Source organism: Exophiala oligosperma, assembly GCF_000835515.1.
Source record: "Exophiala oligosperma strain CBS 72588 unplaced genomic scaffold supercont1.16, whole genome shotgun sequence".
Classification (NCBI taxonomy): domain Eukaryota; kingdom Fungi; phylum Ascomycota; class Eurotiomycetes; order Chaetothyriales; family Herpotrichiellaceae; genus Exophiala; species Exophiala oligosperma.
This window is the reverse complement of record NW_015622833.1, coordinates 106,353-123,398: the sequence shown is the minus strand read 5'-3', so window position 1 is coordinate 123,398 and position 17,046 is coordinate 106,353. Positions and strand designations below refer to the sequence as shown.

The window sequence follows — 17,046 nt, the reverse complement described above, 5'->3', positions numbered from 1 at the left end:
GGCACTGCCGCAGCCCCTAACGCCAGGACCGTGAGAATTGCCACCGTGAATTCGAAACCACCAGCGCCCAGGACGCCGATGTAGACCTCATCGCCCCGGCAGAGCCTCGCGTGAGCGTCTGACGATAGAGATGCTGCGACGACTTTTCGAAATGCTAGAACGGCATCAAGCAGTTCAGCATAGGTCTTCTCAACGCCACGGTCGCGCAGGGCCACACGGCCACGCCTGGCATGGCGAATCAAGCTGCCAAAGAGCGGGCTGTTGGGAAGGATGTGATCCCCGGAGTGTCGTGGCACATACTGTGAGCGATCCATGTCCGCTGCTTGAGCCATGGGTCTGTTTCTGCGATCCTACTACCAAGAGCAAAGTGTCCGTTCAGAAGTGTTTGGAATCCAGTTGTTGTGATTGTGCAATCAGTTAGATAAGTCCTGGCGCCCCCGACTTTTGTTCAGCAAGTGTCAGCACGCACTGTACGTACCGTGTATGGCCCAGTGCAAATGCATTGAGATCTCACTCGACATCCCGTGCGAAACCTCCGGTGTTTCTTTCGTTCCGCACGCAGGACAGACTGTGGAGGCGAATTGTTTGGAGGTTCGCGGGTTCGGCGTTTCGGAAGTATGGTGGTTCGGCGATATGTGGGGGGAGGGGACCTTTCGCCACTCGTTCACCCCTGCTACAAACCAGATCTCCCCGCATGTAGTCAGTACCTTGAGGTCGATGAGACAACCGAGGGCTTATTACTGTCAAGTCCCTGTCTGCCCCATCACCAGCCAGCGTGCCTGTGAAATCCGAGCGCTCGCCGACTGTAAAATGACTCCGGAGTTGACCAGATCACACAGGAGCATCACGACACGTTAGCCTCCGTCAATCTATACGACCTCAGCAAGTTTCATGCATTGATGAATCATCTATACTATCAGCTAGCGACTTTTTCTTGTTGGCGAAGTTCCGGATTGGGATGCAAATCGATTCTCGTTACCTGGGGGTTGGGCAGGGGCGATTGTTCTCTACATAAGTGGTCGTACTATCCAATTCAGCGCCTCGATCAAGACTGAAAGGGTTGTAGAGGAAAAGAAAGGCGCGATTTACGCACCCGGGGTATAAGCGAAGTAAACTAACGGAATAGCCAGAGGTGTCGCCGGTATCCTACAGAAACAATCCAAGAAAGCCCAGAAACTTCATCAACCCTGACGGTAGGTCTTGACCAGATATCAATCAGATCGGCGCGTGTCCAAATATTGGTCTCCGTTTCATTATACTCAGCCATTGTGAAGGATCCAGTCTTCAAGCTCACGATAGCCAAACTCATAAGTCGGAGCCAAGCCATCTATGAGCCTACCAGTGCGCTCTGGTTGAGAGACGGTCCGAACCTCAGCCATCGTTTCTCTGCTTGCCAGTGAATTGCGGGTCGACTCCGCTCCAACAGATCCCCAGTCGTCAAGGAGCCCTGAAAGGCGGCTCCATAACCGGCAATCCGATGGTGACATAGTCTCAAGGAATTTGTGAGTGTGTGCCTGATCGGATACACTCGGCAGCTGCTCAGGGGGAAACTGCGGCGTTGCTTTGATGCGTTCAAGTGAGTTGTCCAAAGCTTTGACAGCGTCAGCCAAACCATGATCATGTCTTGCAAGTCTCGATAAGACGCCTCGTAAGGTCTGCAGATCTGGTTGAATGGCTTCCCACAGCGCCGGGTAGACCCAGAGTCGCAGGAGCGCCATGCATGCGGAGTATGCGTAGATGGTGAATACAGGTCCCAGATGTTGGATCTCGTCATGTTGCAGAATGTTCTCGAAGATCTCGGCACTCAATGAAGCAGCGATCGAATCAACCCCCGAAATGCGTGAGCTTGACTTGGAGGAATGGTTGAGAGTGGTAAAAGTGTGCTGGCTCCTAGAGAATAGCACCAGCGCGGTCAGATAAGGCAGCTTCAATTGACGAACAGTCAGACTATGATCTGTTGTCTGAGAAGCATCAGGATCAACAATTTCATAATGGCACAGGCGAAAGCGCCAGAGATGAAGGCTGTCCTCGATACTTGATTTATGCGTGTACCGCATAAATCCGCGCCGGTAACACTCCATAAGATCCCCTAAAATCTTGCTTATGTCCACATACAAGCTGAAGGCGGTGGGGTCAGCCGATGTATCAACGAAGTCGAGGTCGGATAACGCTTGGACGTCGGAGTCCATGCGATTGACGGCTCGAGGTCTAGCGTACGACAGAGCCATCAAGGAATCTTGGGCAACGATGGTCCACCACAACCGGCGACGTATGCCACGTTTCGAATCTTGCGGAGGATCTCGGTGTAGCTTGGCTCTGTATGCACTGGCGACAGCCACGTGGAGCCAAAATTCGCTGTTGTCAAAGTTATTGTGTCTGGATCCTCGACAATCGTACGACATCAGCATCAACGCAGCCTTGACTGCGACAAAGGGATCGCTCTCGCTGCCAGACCAAAAGAGGGCTTTGGCTTGCTGGTAAAATTGTCTTGGTGCCGTAGAAGATTGGTCGATACAACTCGCCGCGAACCAGAGTGCTTGTGCGAGAAGCATGGGAACCGGCTGCTGTTCGATTTTCGCAAGATTCGCAAGATCGTCGTGCTCCACGATTGGCAACCATGGATTGCAATATTCAAGGAAACAATTGGTCAATCGCTGCCGTACACTCCTCGGTGGTATACTGAAGCTCTGGCTTGGAATCTGTGATTCAGTGGACACATTGTTGAAGGGATGGTCCAGTTCGTAACTCGAGGTACCCGCTGGAGTGGAAAGAGATGCACCCCAGTTGAATGACGCCTCTGGTCGGGGTTGAGTCCATCGTAGTGACGCCGCAGTCTGCGGTCCCTCGTGCTGATCGACAGGTCCGTTTGCGACCGCGGTGTAAGTGAATGCTGTATTCGTTGTAGATTGGTCGACGGGTATCAGAATACTGGTTGTGAAATTGGTTGGTTGGGGTGCGGATGCACCTGGAGGCGAGTTCGACGTTCTGCGAAGACTTGGAGCTGTTGAAGGAGCAGCATTGCATTTGCGCTTTTTCCGCGAACGCCCTCTGATTCATGTCAACCATCGGCAAGTGTCGGGTACGCAGGCATGCCTACACGCAGTCCACCTTCGCATCCCTACATGCCCTGCAACTTGGACTCTCGTCGTCTATCACGCAACGAATCTGCATGTCCTTGAGCTTAGCTCCGTATTGACTGGGTAAGATGCCCACCTTTCTGTTGTGGCACGCGACACATGCGTGTGCAGCCTTCGACGAGTAGTTGAGAACCATCGCGACGAGATGCTTCAACGGGACTCACGGCGAATGAAGAAAGTCATGGCTCAACGGGAAGTGGTTGTGATTCTCGCCTTATGGAAGGGAATTACTTGTTTCCGGCTGCTACGGTGGCTCACATGCTCTTCCGTACATATGTCGGCCTACATGCCACCAACCAGTAATACTTGGAATTAACAAGATGGACCTTTTGTGTGAAACATCTGAGGGAGCATACTATCAAAGCTTGTGTCTTTTTTGCCCTGTTCGCAGCTTCTCAAATTCCTTTTGGGGAATTCCGGCCACCTGACGCTCAAGGTTCAGAAAGGCTTCCTCCATGTTTTGAGCATCCAGCTCTTTCCGAAAAGGTGCTGCAATCAAGTGCTTAATGCTCAGGATACTAGAGTCGTTTAGATGGGCTCCCAGCCTGTTATCAAGCTCCTTCAAGACAACCTCGAGAAATTGGTCGGTCTTGCCCGCCTCGAAGTTATAGATCTTGTTGACAAACCCGCATGCCAGTAACTCATCAGCTGGTATTCTCCTGCTCATAATCAAAGCTTCTTGCGCTTTTGCTACACCCAACCTGCGTGCGAGCATCAAGGAAGATGCTCCTTCAGAGACCAGGCCAAGGCTCGAGAAAGGTGTGAGCAGGTATGTGTGGGGTAGACAATAGACGAAATCAGAACATGCCACCAACGCCGCCGCGAAACCAACGACTGGCCCGTTAAGGGCGGTCACTAGGATTTTTGGGTGAGAGTAGAATGTTCGGCTGACGAAAAGAGTGTGTTGCAATGATTCGCGAAGACCATGTCTCAGAAGGTCGACCTCCGGTTCTGCCTGACGACTCACAGACACATCGGCACCTCTAAGTGGTATCAGACTGACTCATTACATTAGTAGTGCTTCCGAGACTTACGCAGAGAAAAAGCGTCCGAGGCCGGTCACTATCGTGACAATCACCTCATCATGGGTCTGAATCTCCTTCAAACTTCGGGCCAATAAGTAGAAGCCATCTTTGGTCAAAGCATTCAACTTTCGCGGATTGTTTATAGTGATGATTGCAATTCTCCCTGTATATTCAACCTTTACCAAGTTTGAAGCCATGTTCGACAGACAAAGTCAGGTACGATGGTGCAGAGCTAGACCAAGAATTCGACTTGAATCTAATGCAGTGATATGGACCATTCTCTGTCACATTATCTTTTTCCGAATTGACTCGCCTCAAGTCTCCGGCACTTGTTCCCGCATGATGCTCGTATAACGCCGAATCCCACTCTAAATTCTCATAACGCCGAAATACTAGGTCCTGTGACAGTCTACCAGTACTGAGCGGAATTGAATGCTTCACGGGACTCGTGGACTGGTGTTTCGAGGCTGGCCTCATGGGAGCGGAGTGCACAGAAATGGATATACTGTTACTGTTTGTAGCTGTAATCACCATATTTTCGATCTTTTACTCAATATTTCAAATAGTCTTGTCTTCGAAATCGTACTTTTCCATGCAGCTTGCAATCCTTCCCCTAAGCTCGCATAGAGACAGCTAATGGCAAGCAGCCAGACCTACACATGAGTACTCATCCTGAATTTGCACTATGCCTTTTTCTCAACTCTGCTCCAGGCTCAAGCTTAGAGCTTGTTGGCACCGACTTTCATGGCTGGTTGTTGCGAGAAATCTTCGTCACCTCGGCGAATTCAGTATGAGGCCGGTACTTCTCTTCGACTGCGACAAAGTCTAGTTGACTTTCCCTGGGGAGGTCTTTGGCATGTCTAACCACGCTGAAAATAGACGAATTCTCAAAAACCTGGTCCATTTCCTCCAGTGACCGGCCGTTTGTCTCGGGGAAGAAGAGATAGATCAAGGGGATAAAGGCAGCATTGAGGACCGCATAGATGATCCAATACCGATTTTTCAAGTTTGCAGAACCTGGAGGCGTTACTTGAGCCACGACAAACTGACTAAGCCACTGGGCGGATACTGCAATGGCGGATATGGGAGTTCTCATTCGAAGGCCAGAGATTTCGCCGGCATATAAAAAGGGTAGTCCAAGGAATCCTAGAGGATAGAAGGCCGCAAAGATGAACATGAATGCGACAGTGACCTTCGCGAGCTCGGGCTTGTTGCTGGTTCCAGCCATCACAGCCATGGCGACTGCAAGTCCTGACAACGATAACATGAATAACCTGCGTCTTCCAAATCGATCAATGGTGAACAGAGGAATGAAGGCAAAAACAGTGAACGTGGTGGTGAATCCACAGCTCAGAAACCTCCCGGGAATATCTGTGTACCCGAGATCCGCAAAGGTGGTTGAGGTATAGAAGATCATTGCGGAACACCCACACAGCTGAGTCATGGCTTGGGACATGGCGGCGATGATAGCCCGATGGAAATATCTTTCCTTGGTGTTCTTAAACAACATGCTCAAGCTCCCTTGAGTACTTTCCAAGGTATATTCAATGTGGTTCATTTCGGCGTTCACCTCGTGAGAGTCGACATCTTTGTCCATGACTGCAGCAATAATGTGACGCGCTTCCTCCGTTCGACCCTTCCTCGCAAGCCACCGTGGCGACTCAGGCATGAGGAATAGTACCGGAATGACGAAGAAGGCGAGCCAAACCGGAAATACAATCGTCACCCGCCATTGTGCCGAATTTTGAAAGGCTTCCGCAAACCCAAAGGATATCCACTCGGACATGGCTATACCGGCACTGATGAAGATGCCTTCCACAATGACGAACATGCCGCGGTGTTTGGTAGTGGAACATTCCGTCTGCCATATGGGGATCGAGACGCTGATGATGCCAATGGCTCCGCCGATCACTAATCTTCCCACAATGAACTGGCCAAGTGAATATGCTGAAGACTCCAGCGCAAGTGCCACGACAGACAAGGCCAGACCCAGGAAGATTGATCGTAAACGGCCGATCCTATCCCCGAAGGCAATGCAGGATAGAGCGCCCATAGCGGCGCCCAAGTCGTAGCAAGCAGTCACGATACCTGTATGATCATCAGCAAGAGAGCAGTTCCTCGAAGGCCAGCGCACAAACCAAGTATAGTAGCCTTGTGGCTTTTCTTGCTTCCAGTGGCATGGACCGTATCTATTGTCGGAAACACCTTCACCAAGTTAGCAACGAGGTTAGAGATTCAACGTGTGGAGAGACGCACAGAAACGAAGCTCTCAAGGTGCGTGATCCCACCCGTTGATCCGTTATTGAAGCCGAAAAGTAGGAAGCTGGGGGCTACGACAAGTAGAACCATAGACAACTTCAGATTAAAACCTCTGAGTCCAAAGAATGGACGTAAGTTCGCGCGAGCCCCAATCATCTTGAAAGGCGGAAGCTATACCAGTAACGTGCTCGCTCGGAAGCAACAAAAGGAAAAAACGAAGAAGAATGATATGGAATAGAAAGCGACTCAGATGCCACAGGGGATAGCTGGCCTGAGATATAAATACTCCGCACTCGCAATCGAATCGACTCTCAAGAAGGAGGGGTGATCCCATCTCTTCCCCAGGGCTAGTCTAGAAATCTGGAGTATTGCAAAGTGATATCGAACGTGGAGAATAGTCAACCGCCCTCTAAGCGCCGAAACGCCGTCATTGGATAGTAGGTCGAGGTAGATTTAGTAGTATGATTTAAGTTTAATTGTTAGCCAACAAACGAAAATTATAATTCGACCTGGCCGGCAGTTCGTAGGCAAAGCGGCGACAATAGCTAGCAAAGGATCTTGGGGTCGCAAGCCTAGAAAGAGACAGCGTTCCTGAGTAGAATATAGGAACACACACGAACAGGCAGGCTCAGCGAGTCTCAGTGAGTCTCCCTAGGAGTTCAGAAGGCTTAACCTACTAGCACATAAAACCAGAACTTCGTGAGCTCCTGGACTAAGAGACTTGGCAAAAGGTCGATTTTGGATGTCTTAGCCAAAGTCCGAACATACTCGAAATCTCATTCTCACCCGAGGATGGGACTTGCACGTCCATCAGAAAAAGTGAGCCAGTCGACACGCCGTATCCGGTGCTAAGCCGTAATATGTCGTGAAAAGGAAGGGCATGCGAAACCATCGGACCTGTCGGGATCTAGCTCGGCCAATGCCTGGAACAGCTCAAGTCCTATTAAGCTTCTAGATGTGGTGTTGCCTACTGAAGAGCAAGGGAAACCAGCTCGCAAACCCTGAGTTGCTGAGACCTCTTGCAAGATACATAATGTTGCTGTGACGAGTCGCGTGCTAGACGAGCCTTGACATTGTGATTATTCTTGGAGGACTTGTCCTATTCCGAGGGGCCCTGGGGATGTTAGACTATGAAGGGAAGACAGAAGGATCTGTTTCTGGTAGGGTGAGTGAATTCTTCACCTATAAGTCAGGTCGTGGGGGCCATATTATAAAGGCATACCGACTAGCTCGAGCAATGTATGTCCACAGACTATGCAGCCGCGAGGCCTCATTACTAGTGTGTATGGTAACAAGTGTTGCTCTCAAATTGCACGTATGATTCGCGTATCTTCACGCAGTCCAAGTGTTGTTACTCTTCACGTCGCCTGATGACATACCCTAGGTCGCCACCTTCTTGTAATGCATATGTTGGGAGCTGATGGTCCTCTTTCCGCGACGATGACATGTTTAGCTGCAAACTTATGGCACGTCTAGCTGCCCTCGACCCGTGGACAATGGAACTCACCGCAAAAGAGCTTATCATCTCATTGTTTAACATGGAAACGACGCCGCTGATCGATGTCTCTATCTATTTATCCTCATTGCCTCTGCAATCGACACCTCTAAATCGTCGGGCAAGGTGGGAGCGAACCAGGAATAATATCCAGTTAAACGTCCACCCAATCAGCGACGTCGAGCTCATATCTCTGCGAACGCATAAGCGTTGGCTCGATTCTGGGATCATGTCACGATTCTATTCCTAGAGATAAATGAGTCCATATCGGCAGATTGCATGAGGCATGAGTCGGCTGCGCCTCATCGATGTTGAGGAAGCGGAGGAGTAAAGGAATCATCTAATGAACACGTTGGGATTAGCTGCCAGACTGGAGCGGTTAGCTAATCAGATACAAAATTTGAGAAGAAATAGGTAATTAATCACGCAATTTCGATGGACTACTGTAATACAAGCTCATCTCTTAGCTAAGGTTGTAACAACACCACAGGGTGAGAGAGAAGCCAAGTGGGCTTAGCATCATGCATCTTCCTCAAGCTCCCGAGCCGACATTTCTGATCACAAAGGAGTAAAAATTTGTAGGGCCTACTCCATGATTAGAATAGCTTTCTCTCGCTTCCTCCCTGGTAGCAATCTAATGGACCTACCGCTGACACTCTTGATAGGCACCATGGTTACAATCGATATCTAGCTCGAAGAATGTCAAATAGACATATTGATATTATTGGAGCAGAGAATGTCCAAATCTGCGTCTCATAATTCCGAGCTTGAGACACATAGTCCCTCCGCAAACAGCTCACATGGAGTGTAATAGCGTCTCCTCAAATGGATAGTGTATGCATGTAATCAACAGTAACCCCTCCAAGGGTCATGGTAGTGTTGAACCTTCTCAGTTGTAATAACATCAGATACGATTATCTACCGCGGTTCCCTTGAAGTGGCACGATTCCATCTGAATGAGTGACGGTACGCAGTATTTCGAGAGCCTTTAGCGAGACCGACGGCACCGTAGTGAAAGGCGATAGGGGCACGAGATGCCCTGCGGTCGTCCTTAGTCGACGCCATTTTTTGACGTTGTGACTTACTCGCTCGGATGTCGGATTCTCTTTTCAGCGTTTGCACCCCAGTCATCCCATATTCGTGCAGCATTCTCGCTTCCATGCGCAAGGCCGCTCTGGGACAGCACATCAAGCGTACTGGGTAGCCATATTCCGTAAAGCTAATGCCTCGCGTGTTAGGACTAAGCCGTACAAGGCTTTGATCGCTTGACGAATGCGGAAACTGAGTCCGCGCAGGATTGCTGGCAGGTTCTTAGTTGCTTGGCTAGTAAATGTCACGAGATAATAGAGGGGAGTGATGATCTACGGATAGGCAGTCTACAGTTCAAATTTTGGGATTTCTATTCGACTAGTCAAATGGATCTACGGTCTGTGTCTCTATTGTCAGCAAGAAATACCGTAGGCCTATGGAACCCGAAGCAGTTGATCGCTCCTACGTGTCTTTACTCAGGAAGCGGTGATTGCTCCTGCGTTGAGCTCTACGGAATTGCAATCCAACATTTTATTTTTTACTGCAGTTGCGATTTCCCGAGCCTCCCGAGCATGAACTTACAAGTGTAAGTCATTGGAATGACAGCGTCATGCTTTCTCCTCGTGCACTACTAGCTATGCTGAGACATCGGTGAGTGGTGGTGCCATGCCAACCCGTTCAAAGCTTCGGCCTTCGATATCTATCTTGATTAAACCCTGTAAGGCTCCTGTATTCTAGAGAAGGCGCGTATGAGATTGCATATGATTCCTTGGGAATTGTCCTGGCAGTAGCAACTGGTCGACCAACTCTTTGATTCTGACCGTTCACTCAGTCGCTGTGGACAAGACAGAGTACTCCGCTGCCTCGCAGATCAGGATTCAAGACGCGCAAGTTGATCTTTACGCCATCGAAATTCAGTCTCTGTGTAGCAGTGTGCACCTTATGCCCTGGTATTACGACCATCGAAACGGTCAGGTTAGCGCCGTTGTATTGAGTTGCAGTACTGCCCCTGCGTTTCCGATTTCCTTACTTCGGACGATGAGCGTCCATTCATATCTTCTTGGTGATATGCCCCAGACGTCAGGTAGAGTGCCAATTCAGAGTGACACTTCTTAATTGATGAACAATGGAGCTTCGCAAAACTAAAGAATGAGTATAGGGCTTTGCTTGACTGGTTTGTGTGGTCGGAAGTCGAATGAATCGTTATTTCTGATGGCTAAACGAGACAGATTCCGTACTGTCAAGCGTGAGTCAAGGTTGACAGAGCCATGAATAGGCGTCTTGGTCTTCAAAACAACTAATTTCACCTCTTACCGGGTCGTCTGGCACCCGTCCTCTCTAGCACACGAAGCCAGATGCCTATATAAGATGTCTGGAATCCTGAATGCAAGACTAATTCTTCTTCTTATAATCAGCTCACTTATCTTAATTCATTCTCCGGCTCAGAAGCTATTCTTGGAGCTATGAAACTGTTCAAATCACTGGCCACCTTGGCCTTGTTGACCCTTTTTGTGGGCGACGAGGTCTGGGGGTCTCCCTTCGCAACTATCGAGCCATGTCCCAGTGCTACGTCGATGAGTCTTACCCCTATCACTGTGTCGGCCCAATACCAGCCAGTCACAACTTGCCAAGCTACCATTGGCTGTATCAAAGGCAAATGCTCGACAATTTATGGTTTTACGACGTTCCCATACGTATCTACTGTGGTACCCTGTGCTTGGGATGGAACTACAACGCGCACAACCACGGTTACCGATGTTTCGCAGCAACTCATCGCCTCGACTCATATCGAGACCTTGACTAAAACCAAAACTCTACCAGCAACCCATCAATTGAACTGGATGGACTTGTTCAAGGGTCAACGAGCGGACACGAGCACCACCACACTGTATCAAACCGTCACTAGACAAGCTATGGCACCATTCAACGCCATCGGTCCACTTGCGATTCCTGACTGGAATGGCAGTGGTCTTTGCGAAAAATGTACCGACGATGACGGAGCTCTCTCGCAGCTTCTCCTTGTTACTGAATGTCGATCCGGCACCATGATATCTGGGAAAGAATATGAAAAGTGTGTAGAATGGTATGAGACCTTACTCAGACAGCCTCCCGACAGTGTCACTACGGGGGCTTTGTGCTCAAGCGCAGGTTTCATCCCACACGCCGGGTTCCATACTTGGACGTTCCCACAGAGTGTTCCTCCTACAACGGTAACTACTACGGCAACGGTCACTCTCACCATCAGTGGCCGACCAACCATCTCGATTCAACCGACCATTCGAGTGATTCCCGGCAAGAGTTGGGATGCTGAGGTCACAAAGTCATTCTCCAGACCGACGACATTCAACTTCCAGCTGTATGTGACGAAGGTGCTTGTCTTTGAGGCCCTTCCCGCGACACATACTGCAGGATATCCGCATGCGATCTCAGTTCCAAGCGGTACACATGGCAACGGCGGAAGTGATTGGTGGCCATTACCCACAGAAGGTTCCGGCTGGTTTTCTTCTACCAATGGTCAAGCTTGGGAGGACTGGACTCCGACAGGGCCTTCAACGACTCCTGCAATGACAAGCTCCAGCATGACGAGCTCCAGAGTCACAAGCTCTAGCCTCACAAGCGTACGCACTTCAAGCTCAATAACATGGGTTACCACAACGATTCCGTGGACCGGTACGACGACCAAGACAATCACAATACCTCCAACAGGCACTGACCCGGGAACGGTTATGATAGAGACACCTACATCCATTGTTACCACGAGTTTTTCGAGTACCAGCTCAACGTCGTGGGTCACTACAACAATTCCGTGGACCGGCACAACAACAAAAACGATCACGATTCCGCCCACTGGTACTGTTCCGGGGACAGTAATTGTGGAGACCCCAACTCCTGTTGTTACTACGAGCTTTTCGAGCACGACGTCGGCTTCGTGGATCACTACCACGGTCCCCTGGACTGGTACGACGACAAAGACAATTACTGTTCCACCCACTGGGACGGATCCCGGAACGGTGATCGTAGAAACCCCAACCCCTGTTATTACTACTTCCTCTGCACCAGCGAGTTCAAGCTCTACGACGGTGTCTACGGTCACTTTAACCTCCAAAACAAGCTCGTCTTCGACCACGGCATCATTGACTACTTCGCAGTCGACTATGAGTTCTATTGCCCCCACGACATCGACGACTACAGTATCATCCCCGAGATCTACAACTTCAGTGGTCTCGACTTCGACAGTGTCCACGGCGAGCTCTTCGACTTCTTCGACTTCGCCACCATCGACCACGGTACCTTCTACAAGTCTTGAGGCCTCATCCTCGGCCACCACACAATCTACATCGACAATGCCCACAACCAGCCCTATGATTTCTTCGTCAACAACGCCTTCAGAATCCTCTACCACTAGTACCACACTATGTCCATCATCTGGCTCGAGCACTCTGTCTGCAGACGGATCAACAGGCGCTTCGACGAGAGTCACCGTTCCACAATGTGCTTCGACTATGACTTTTACAGTTATCGGTGGCCACGGCGGCGGTAATGCCGGTGGCCGTGGAGCATTAGTAAAAGGATCAATCGAAGTCAGTGGCGGCGAGACGTTATCTCTAATTGCAGGCGGTGCCGGTGCAGTTGCAGTTGCTGGACAAAGTAACTATGGAAGTGGTGGGACTGCCTCCGAAGGTGGCGGTGGTGGTGGCGGCGCTTCGGCCTTATATCTGAGCAACAACCTGCTCGCAGTTGCTGGGGGTGGTGGAGGACAAGGCAATCCAATCAGCTCCACTGGTCAAGCTCCACCTTCAATCAACTACTCGAACAGCGAGGACACCAGTGATGCTGGCACTCCTGGGGTGACACGCTACATCGAATCACTCGACGGCGGAACTGTTGCAACATCAGAAGGAGGCAGGCCAGGCTCGTTGACTGGTCCTGGCGCAGGCGGCATGACCAGTGGTTATAATACCGGAAAACAGAACGGCAACAGTGGAAATGGGCATGATGGTGGCAACGGGATACCAGATCTATACCCTCCAGCTAAGGGAAGCCCGGCTGGAGGTTCAGGCGGCGGGGGCGGCGGCTACTGGGGTGGAGGAAGCGGAGCCAACCTCTACTACACCTACACGACCACGACTCAGGTCATGCCAGCAGGTGGCGGGGGCGGTTCCAGCTATGTTGATGCCACAGTCTCTGATGGATCAGAGAGCCTGAGCACAGAGACAGAGGGCAGCATTGTTGTGGTCTTTTCTTGAGGTCGCATTGCTACAAGCTGTACTCTTTCGATGTCTCACTCTGAAAGCATACCCCCTCAACATTCGACGACAGTCTTCACGAGTTGAGAATAAGGGCCCAGGGTGAACTACACAGCTACAACTTTCGAACATCCGTACGCATTTTCGACATTCGTCACACAGGATTTATCCCTTTTTATTCGATTCTCAAGGCTCTGCGCCTTATAATTACTTGGGGATGTGGTTATGTAGATTTTTCAACAACTTATTACTACTTTCAATAACTTGTTCTCCTCATTTCCTACGCACATAAATTGAGAGCGAGAGCATTTCGTGAAATACAATGCTGATTCACAACTTTCAACTGTTCGACAGGTGACTTTAGTGGAAATTCGTCAATGACCTTCCTGCTCAAAAAGCCATTGAGAAAGCCAAGGGCGGAAAACTAAGAAATTATCGTGTGTAAAGAATTCTCGCGCAGTGTAGCGTTTGTACCACATAAGATCGTACATATGTATGAGCGGCACGTGTTAACGGCGTGGGCCTCACATGCTGGCGTCCTACTTCCACAACTTCTCAAAATCCTCACCAATGTATTGCAGCAACAAGTCTCTGTCGCTCAGTGAATTATCATTTCGCTTACTCAACCCTGCAGCAGCTATTGCAGATTCAAGGTCCTCCGAGGCGATTGCCACTGTGAGTGAGTTAGTTGGTGGCTAAACCCCAGAAGGTATTCCTCAGACGACTTACGGTGAATGTCAACCGCAGCGCGCTTGCCGCTCCACATGGCATGTGGAACATTGGTGCTCCCGTCCATGTTGGCATCTCCAACAGCATAAGCCCCCTGTATATTAGTTGCCATGGTCGTGATGTTGTTCGTCAATTTGTTGCCAACGGGTGCAATACCCATCGACGTGCCGAGGGTTGAAGCCTGTACAGAAGGCCAGCCGGTGAAGAATGCCCCACGCTCAACGGCCGTGCCGTCGTCGAAATGGACTAGGAACTTGTCATATTCCGTCTTGGTGGTTACGTTGTTCACCACGCCGCCATCTTGAATCCGCTCAATCTCGGTGATGGTCCGATTGTCGACCTGGATGTTGTAGACCTTGACGATACTTTGCCAATCCGGCTGGGCCTTGCTGAGAGTTTGCAGTCCCTCAGAAGTCAACGAACCGTTGGTGAAGGCGATAATATCGGTGTCGAGCGTTTCGACCTCGTGAGCCAGGCCAAAGATGGATTCAATCCTTCCCAAAAGACCCAGTGGCTGGTCGCGGTGCTCGTATCCGTCACACCACGGACACCAATATATGCCGCGAGCCCAGTTCTCGGCAATGCCCGGCGTGGATGGAAGAAGGTCTCTGAGGCCTGTCCCTAGAACAACTTTGCGACTGGTGTATCGATTCCCAGCGGCGTCAGAAATGCTGAAGGCCGAGGAATTCAGCTGCGTAATTTGTGTGACCGTCCCGTTCATCATTGATACCGTCGGATACTCGGAAATCTGCTGGCGTGCTTTCCAGCGGAAATATGCTGGAGTGACACCTGATGGGATCTGCCTTCAGCAACGATCCGGAGCGATTACGTGTGCAGAACTTACCGTCACTGCCAATCACATCGTGAACATGTCTCGTCAGAAGGTTGCGATATTCTCCCGAGTCGATCAACAATGCCTTACGTCGCACTCGAGCGAGTCCACTTAAAGCACTCAGACCCGACGGTCCTCCTCCAACGATAATGACATCGTAATGCTGCGACTGGTCCTGGGGACCCCAGATTGGGGACGATAGGATTCCTATCGGCAAGAGGGTCAACAGGGCCAAGAATAGATGCATTGTCGCGTCTCTGTCGATTCCCGAATTTTCCTGAACCGGTTGTCAGATGAGGTTTCTGTCGCTTTCGGACTCGAGAGACAAGTTTTATAGCTGACTCTCGGTCGCATTTTCCGTTGAACTCTAAAGGTCCAATAACTCGGGTACGGATTGTGATATATGGCGCACAGACATTGCAGTTTGATTCTCCATTAGTGTTATTTTAGACATCCGAGAAACACGTGCGGTTGACTCTGTTTGACTTTATGTTGTAGATGCAATTGAAAGGCCCAGTAGAATAGACATGTCATTGCTGCATAGACTGTGACGCCTGCATGAAGCTGAATTCATCTCTGAGTTCGAAGACTGTCGTTTCACATGAGGATGTGTTCTCGATCAACAAAATGTATCGGTCGTGCGGTGGTGGTCAATGCGTAGTAGCATGGAGTATATTCTTTTTTTAGACATCGGACCCTGTCATTTCATTTTGACTGCAGCCCAAGGCACTGTCTTTTGAAAGTCTGACGAGTCTAGAACAACAACTAGTCATCTGCTAGTCTGTGATATATTTACACTGCCATGTCGTGGCTCTCCTTCACAGTTAACTTCATCAACGCAAACAGCCACACGCTTTGAGAAACTCAGGACTTGGCTACTGGTACTCGCTAGTGCATTCCTCAAAGCAGAGAACAATAGTTTGTAGGCGCAGTGACTCGTGAGAAACCCATCACATCTGCAAGACCGGGTCCAATGCACCAAAGTTGAAAGTACCGAAAGTCGAATCTGCCAACAGTTCGGCTGAATAATCCGACATGGTCTCATCTGCAGCAAAGAAGTTTATATCATGAGCCGGGTGGAAGTCCATAGAGGAATGTACAGAAGATGTCGGTCTTGTGTGCACAGCCTGTGCGGCAACTCTCAGGTCACCATAAGACGGAGGCAGAGGCCGAGATCCATTGTGCTGCTGCTGGAAACTCAGTGATTCTTGAGTTGACGATTTGGCAGTCTGCTTTGATTTGGGTGGCATCATTGACTCAAAATACCTGCGACATTGAGTCAATGTCGGGTTTATATCGCCAAAGGATTGCAGCAGCGCCATTGCTTTTTCAATGGACGAACAAATTCTGCCGTCGTCTTGGTACTTGACCAGATGGCTTCGCGCTCGAAGCGCAAACAATGTGGCGAGAGTTGTGAATATGACTGTTGCGCGCGTCAGCATCTCACCGTCACGTCGTGACAGGAAGCATAAACTTGGGAGACCTTACACTGAAGGAGGAGCCACCATGGCCCGAGGATGTTTTGTTGGTAGTAATCATTCACAAGGCTGATCAGCTCGCATGAGCAGTCAATGCATTGTTGGACACTTGCGGCCAGAACAGATTGCAAGAACTTGTCGTTCAGCTGCGAAGTATCTCTCCTCTTATCGGAACTGACAGCCGATAGCATGTTCATGCGATGGATCATAAGTCTGGTGTGGAGGTAGCGAGTTTGAAGACTCCGTTGCTGTCTACGTAGTTTCGTATCGGTATTATTGTAGTTGAAACGTAGGTGCTCGGGAAGCCGTTCGAGCCACTGTGCCACTTTGCTTTCCTGGTCGAGAGCTAGCGACATTTGGCTATAAATATCGTTTCTGGGACCATTCTAACAGAGGTCAATGTCTATTTTTGGGGGGAACATCCGGGCTGAACTTACAGACTTGGACGACAGTGCCATCTCGGAGATTTGAATTAGCTGCATTAGACAATTGAAGAAGTGCATCTGTGAGGGCTGATGCGGGATGCTCGTGGGCTCGGCTATACACGTCGGCAATATTTGGCTGTCGTCAACTGTCGCTGGCGGAACCGAATGCCCTGCTTCAATACTCAGAGCTGGAGGGCGACAGTGTTTCAGAGATATGAATCTTGGCTTTGGTCAGCGAAATCATTATTGTTCGTGATGGCATGTTACCTGTCAAGAGAGTATATTGACCACCAGAGTCTCTTTCTGAGTTCTTTTTCGATCAGGGAAATATTCCATTCTGAAGGATCCAGATGCAAGTTCAACGCTTGCGCAGTCCTCACCAAGAGACCC

At 50.0% G+C, this 17,046-nt stretch overlaps 3 protein-coding genes across 4 annotated transcripts; 1 reads left to right on the top strand and 2 right to left on the bottom strand.

Annotated features, from left to right (window-relative positions):
- Positions 1-1,245: 1,245 nt before the first annotated feature.
- On the bottom strand, positions 1,246-3,057 carry PV06_10835 (uncharacterized protein; the record flags this gene model as incomplete). The annotated part of the gene is made up of 2 exons (XM_016412423.1): positions 1,246-2,928; positions 2,966-3,057. 2 exons carry the CDS (start codon positions 3,055-3,057, stop codon positions 1,260-1,262), a joined length of 1,761 nt encoding a protein of 586 aa, XP_016257148.1. The 3' UTR covers positions 1,246-1,259.
- A 7,351-nt stretch (positions 3,058-10,408) lies between these two features.
- PV06_10834 (uncharacterized protein) lies at positions 10,409-13,192 on the top strand (the record flags this gene model as incomplete). Its single annotated transcript, XM_016412422.1, has 1 exon — positions 10,409-13,192. The coding sequence occupies one exon, from the start codon at positions 10,409-10,411 to the stop codon at positions 13,190-13,192; it is 2,784 nt and encodes a 927-aa protein (XP_016257147.1).
- A 415-nt stretch (positions 13,193-13,607) lies between these two features.
- On the bottom strand, positions 13,608-15,077 carry PV06_10833. 2 transcript variants are annotated; one of them, XM_016412420.1, is made up of 3 exons: positions 14,766-15,077; positions 13,922-14,710; positions 13,608-13,865 (listed from the first exon to the last, which is right to left on the bottom strand). In XM_016412420.1, the coding sequence occupies exons 1-3, from the start codon at positions 14,998-15,000 to the stop codon at positions 13,732-13,734; spliced, it is 1,158 nt and encodes a 385-aa protein (XP_016257145.1). In that variant the 5' UTR covers positions 15,001-15,077; the 3' UTR covers positions 13,608-13,731. The 2 variants fall into 2 exon arrangements, with proteins under 2 accessions (XP_016257145.1, XP_016257146.1); XM_016412421.1 differs by having other exon boundaries at positions 13,922-15,077.
- Between the last annotated feature and the right edge of the window lie 1,969 nt (positions 15,078-17,046).

Excerpts from the sequence above, each read along its gene's own strand:
- PV06_10833 (XM_016412420.1), bottom strand. The coding sequence starts at position 15,000 with ATGCATCTATTCTTGGCCCTGTTGACCCTCTTGCCGATAGGAATCCTA. Across the intron at positions 14,711-14,765 it reads CGATGTGATTGGCAGTGACG|GTGTCACTCCAGCATATTTC; the intron begins GTAAGTTCTGCA and ends AGATCCCATCAG. Across the intron at positions 13,866-13,921 it reads CGCTGCGGTTGACATTCACC|TGGCAATCGCCTCGGAGGAC; the intron begins GTAAGTCGTCTG and ends ACTCACTCACAG.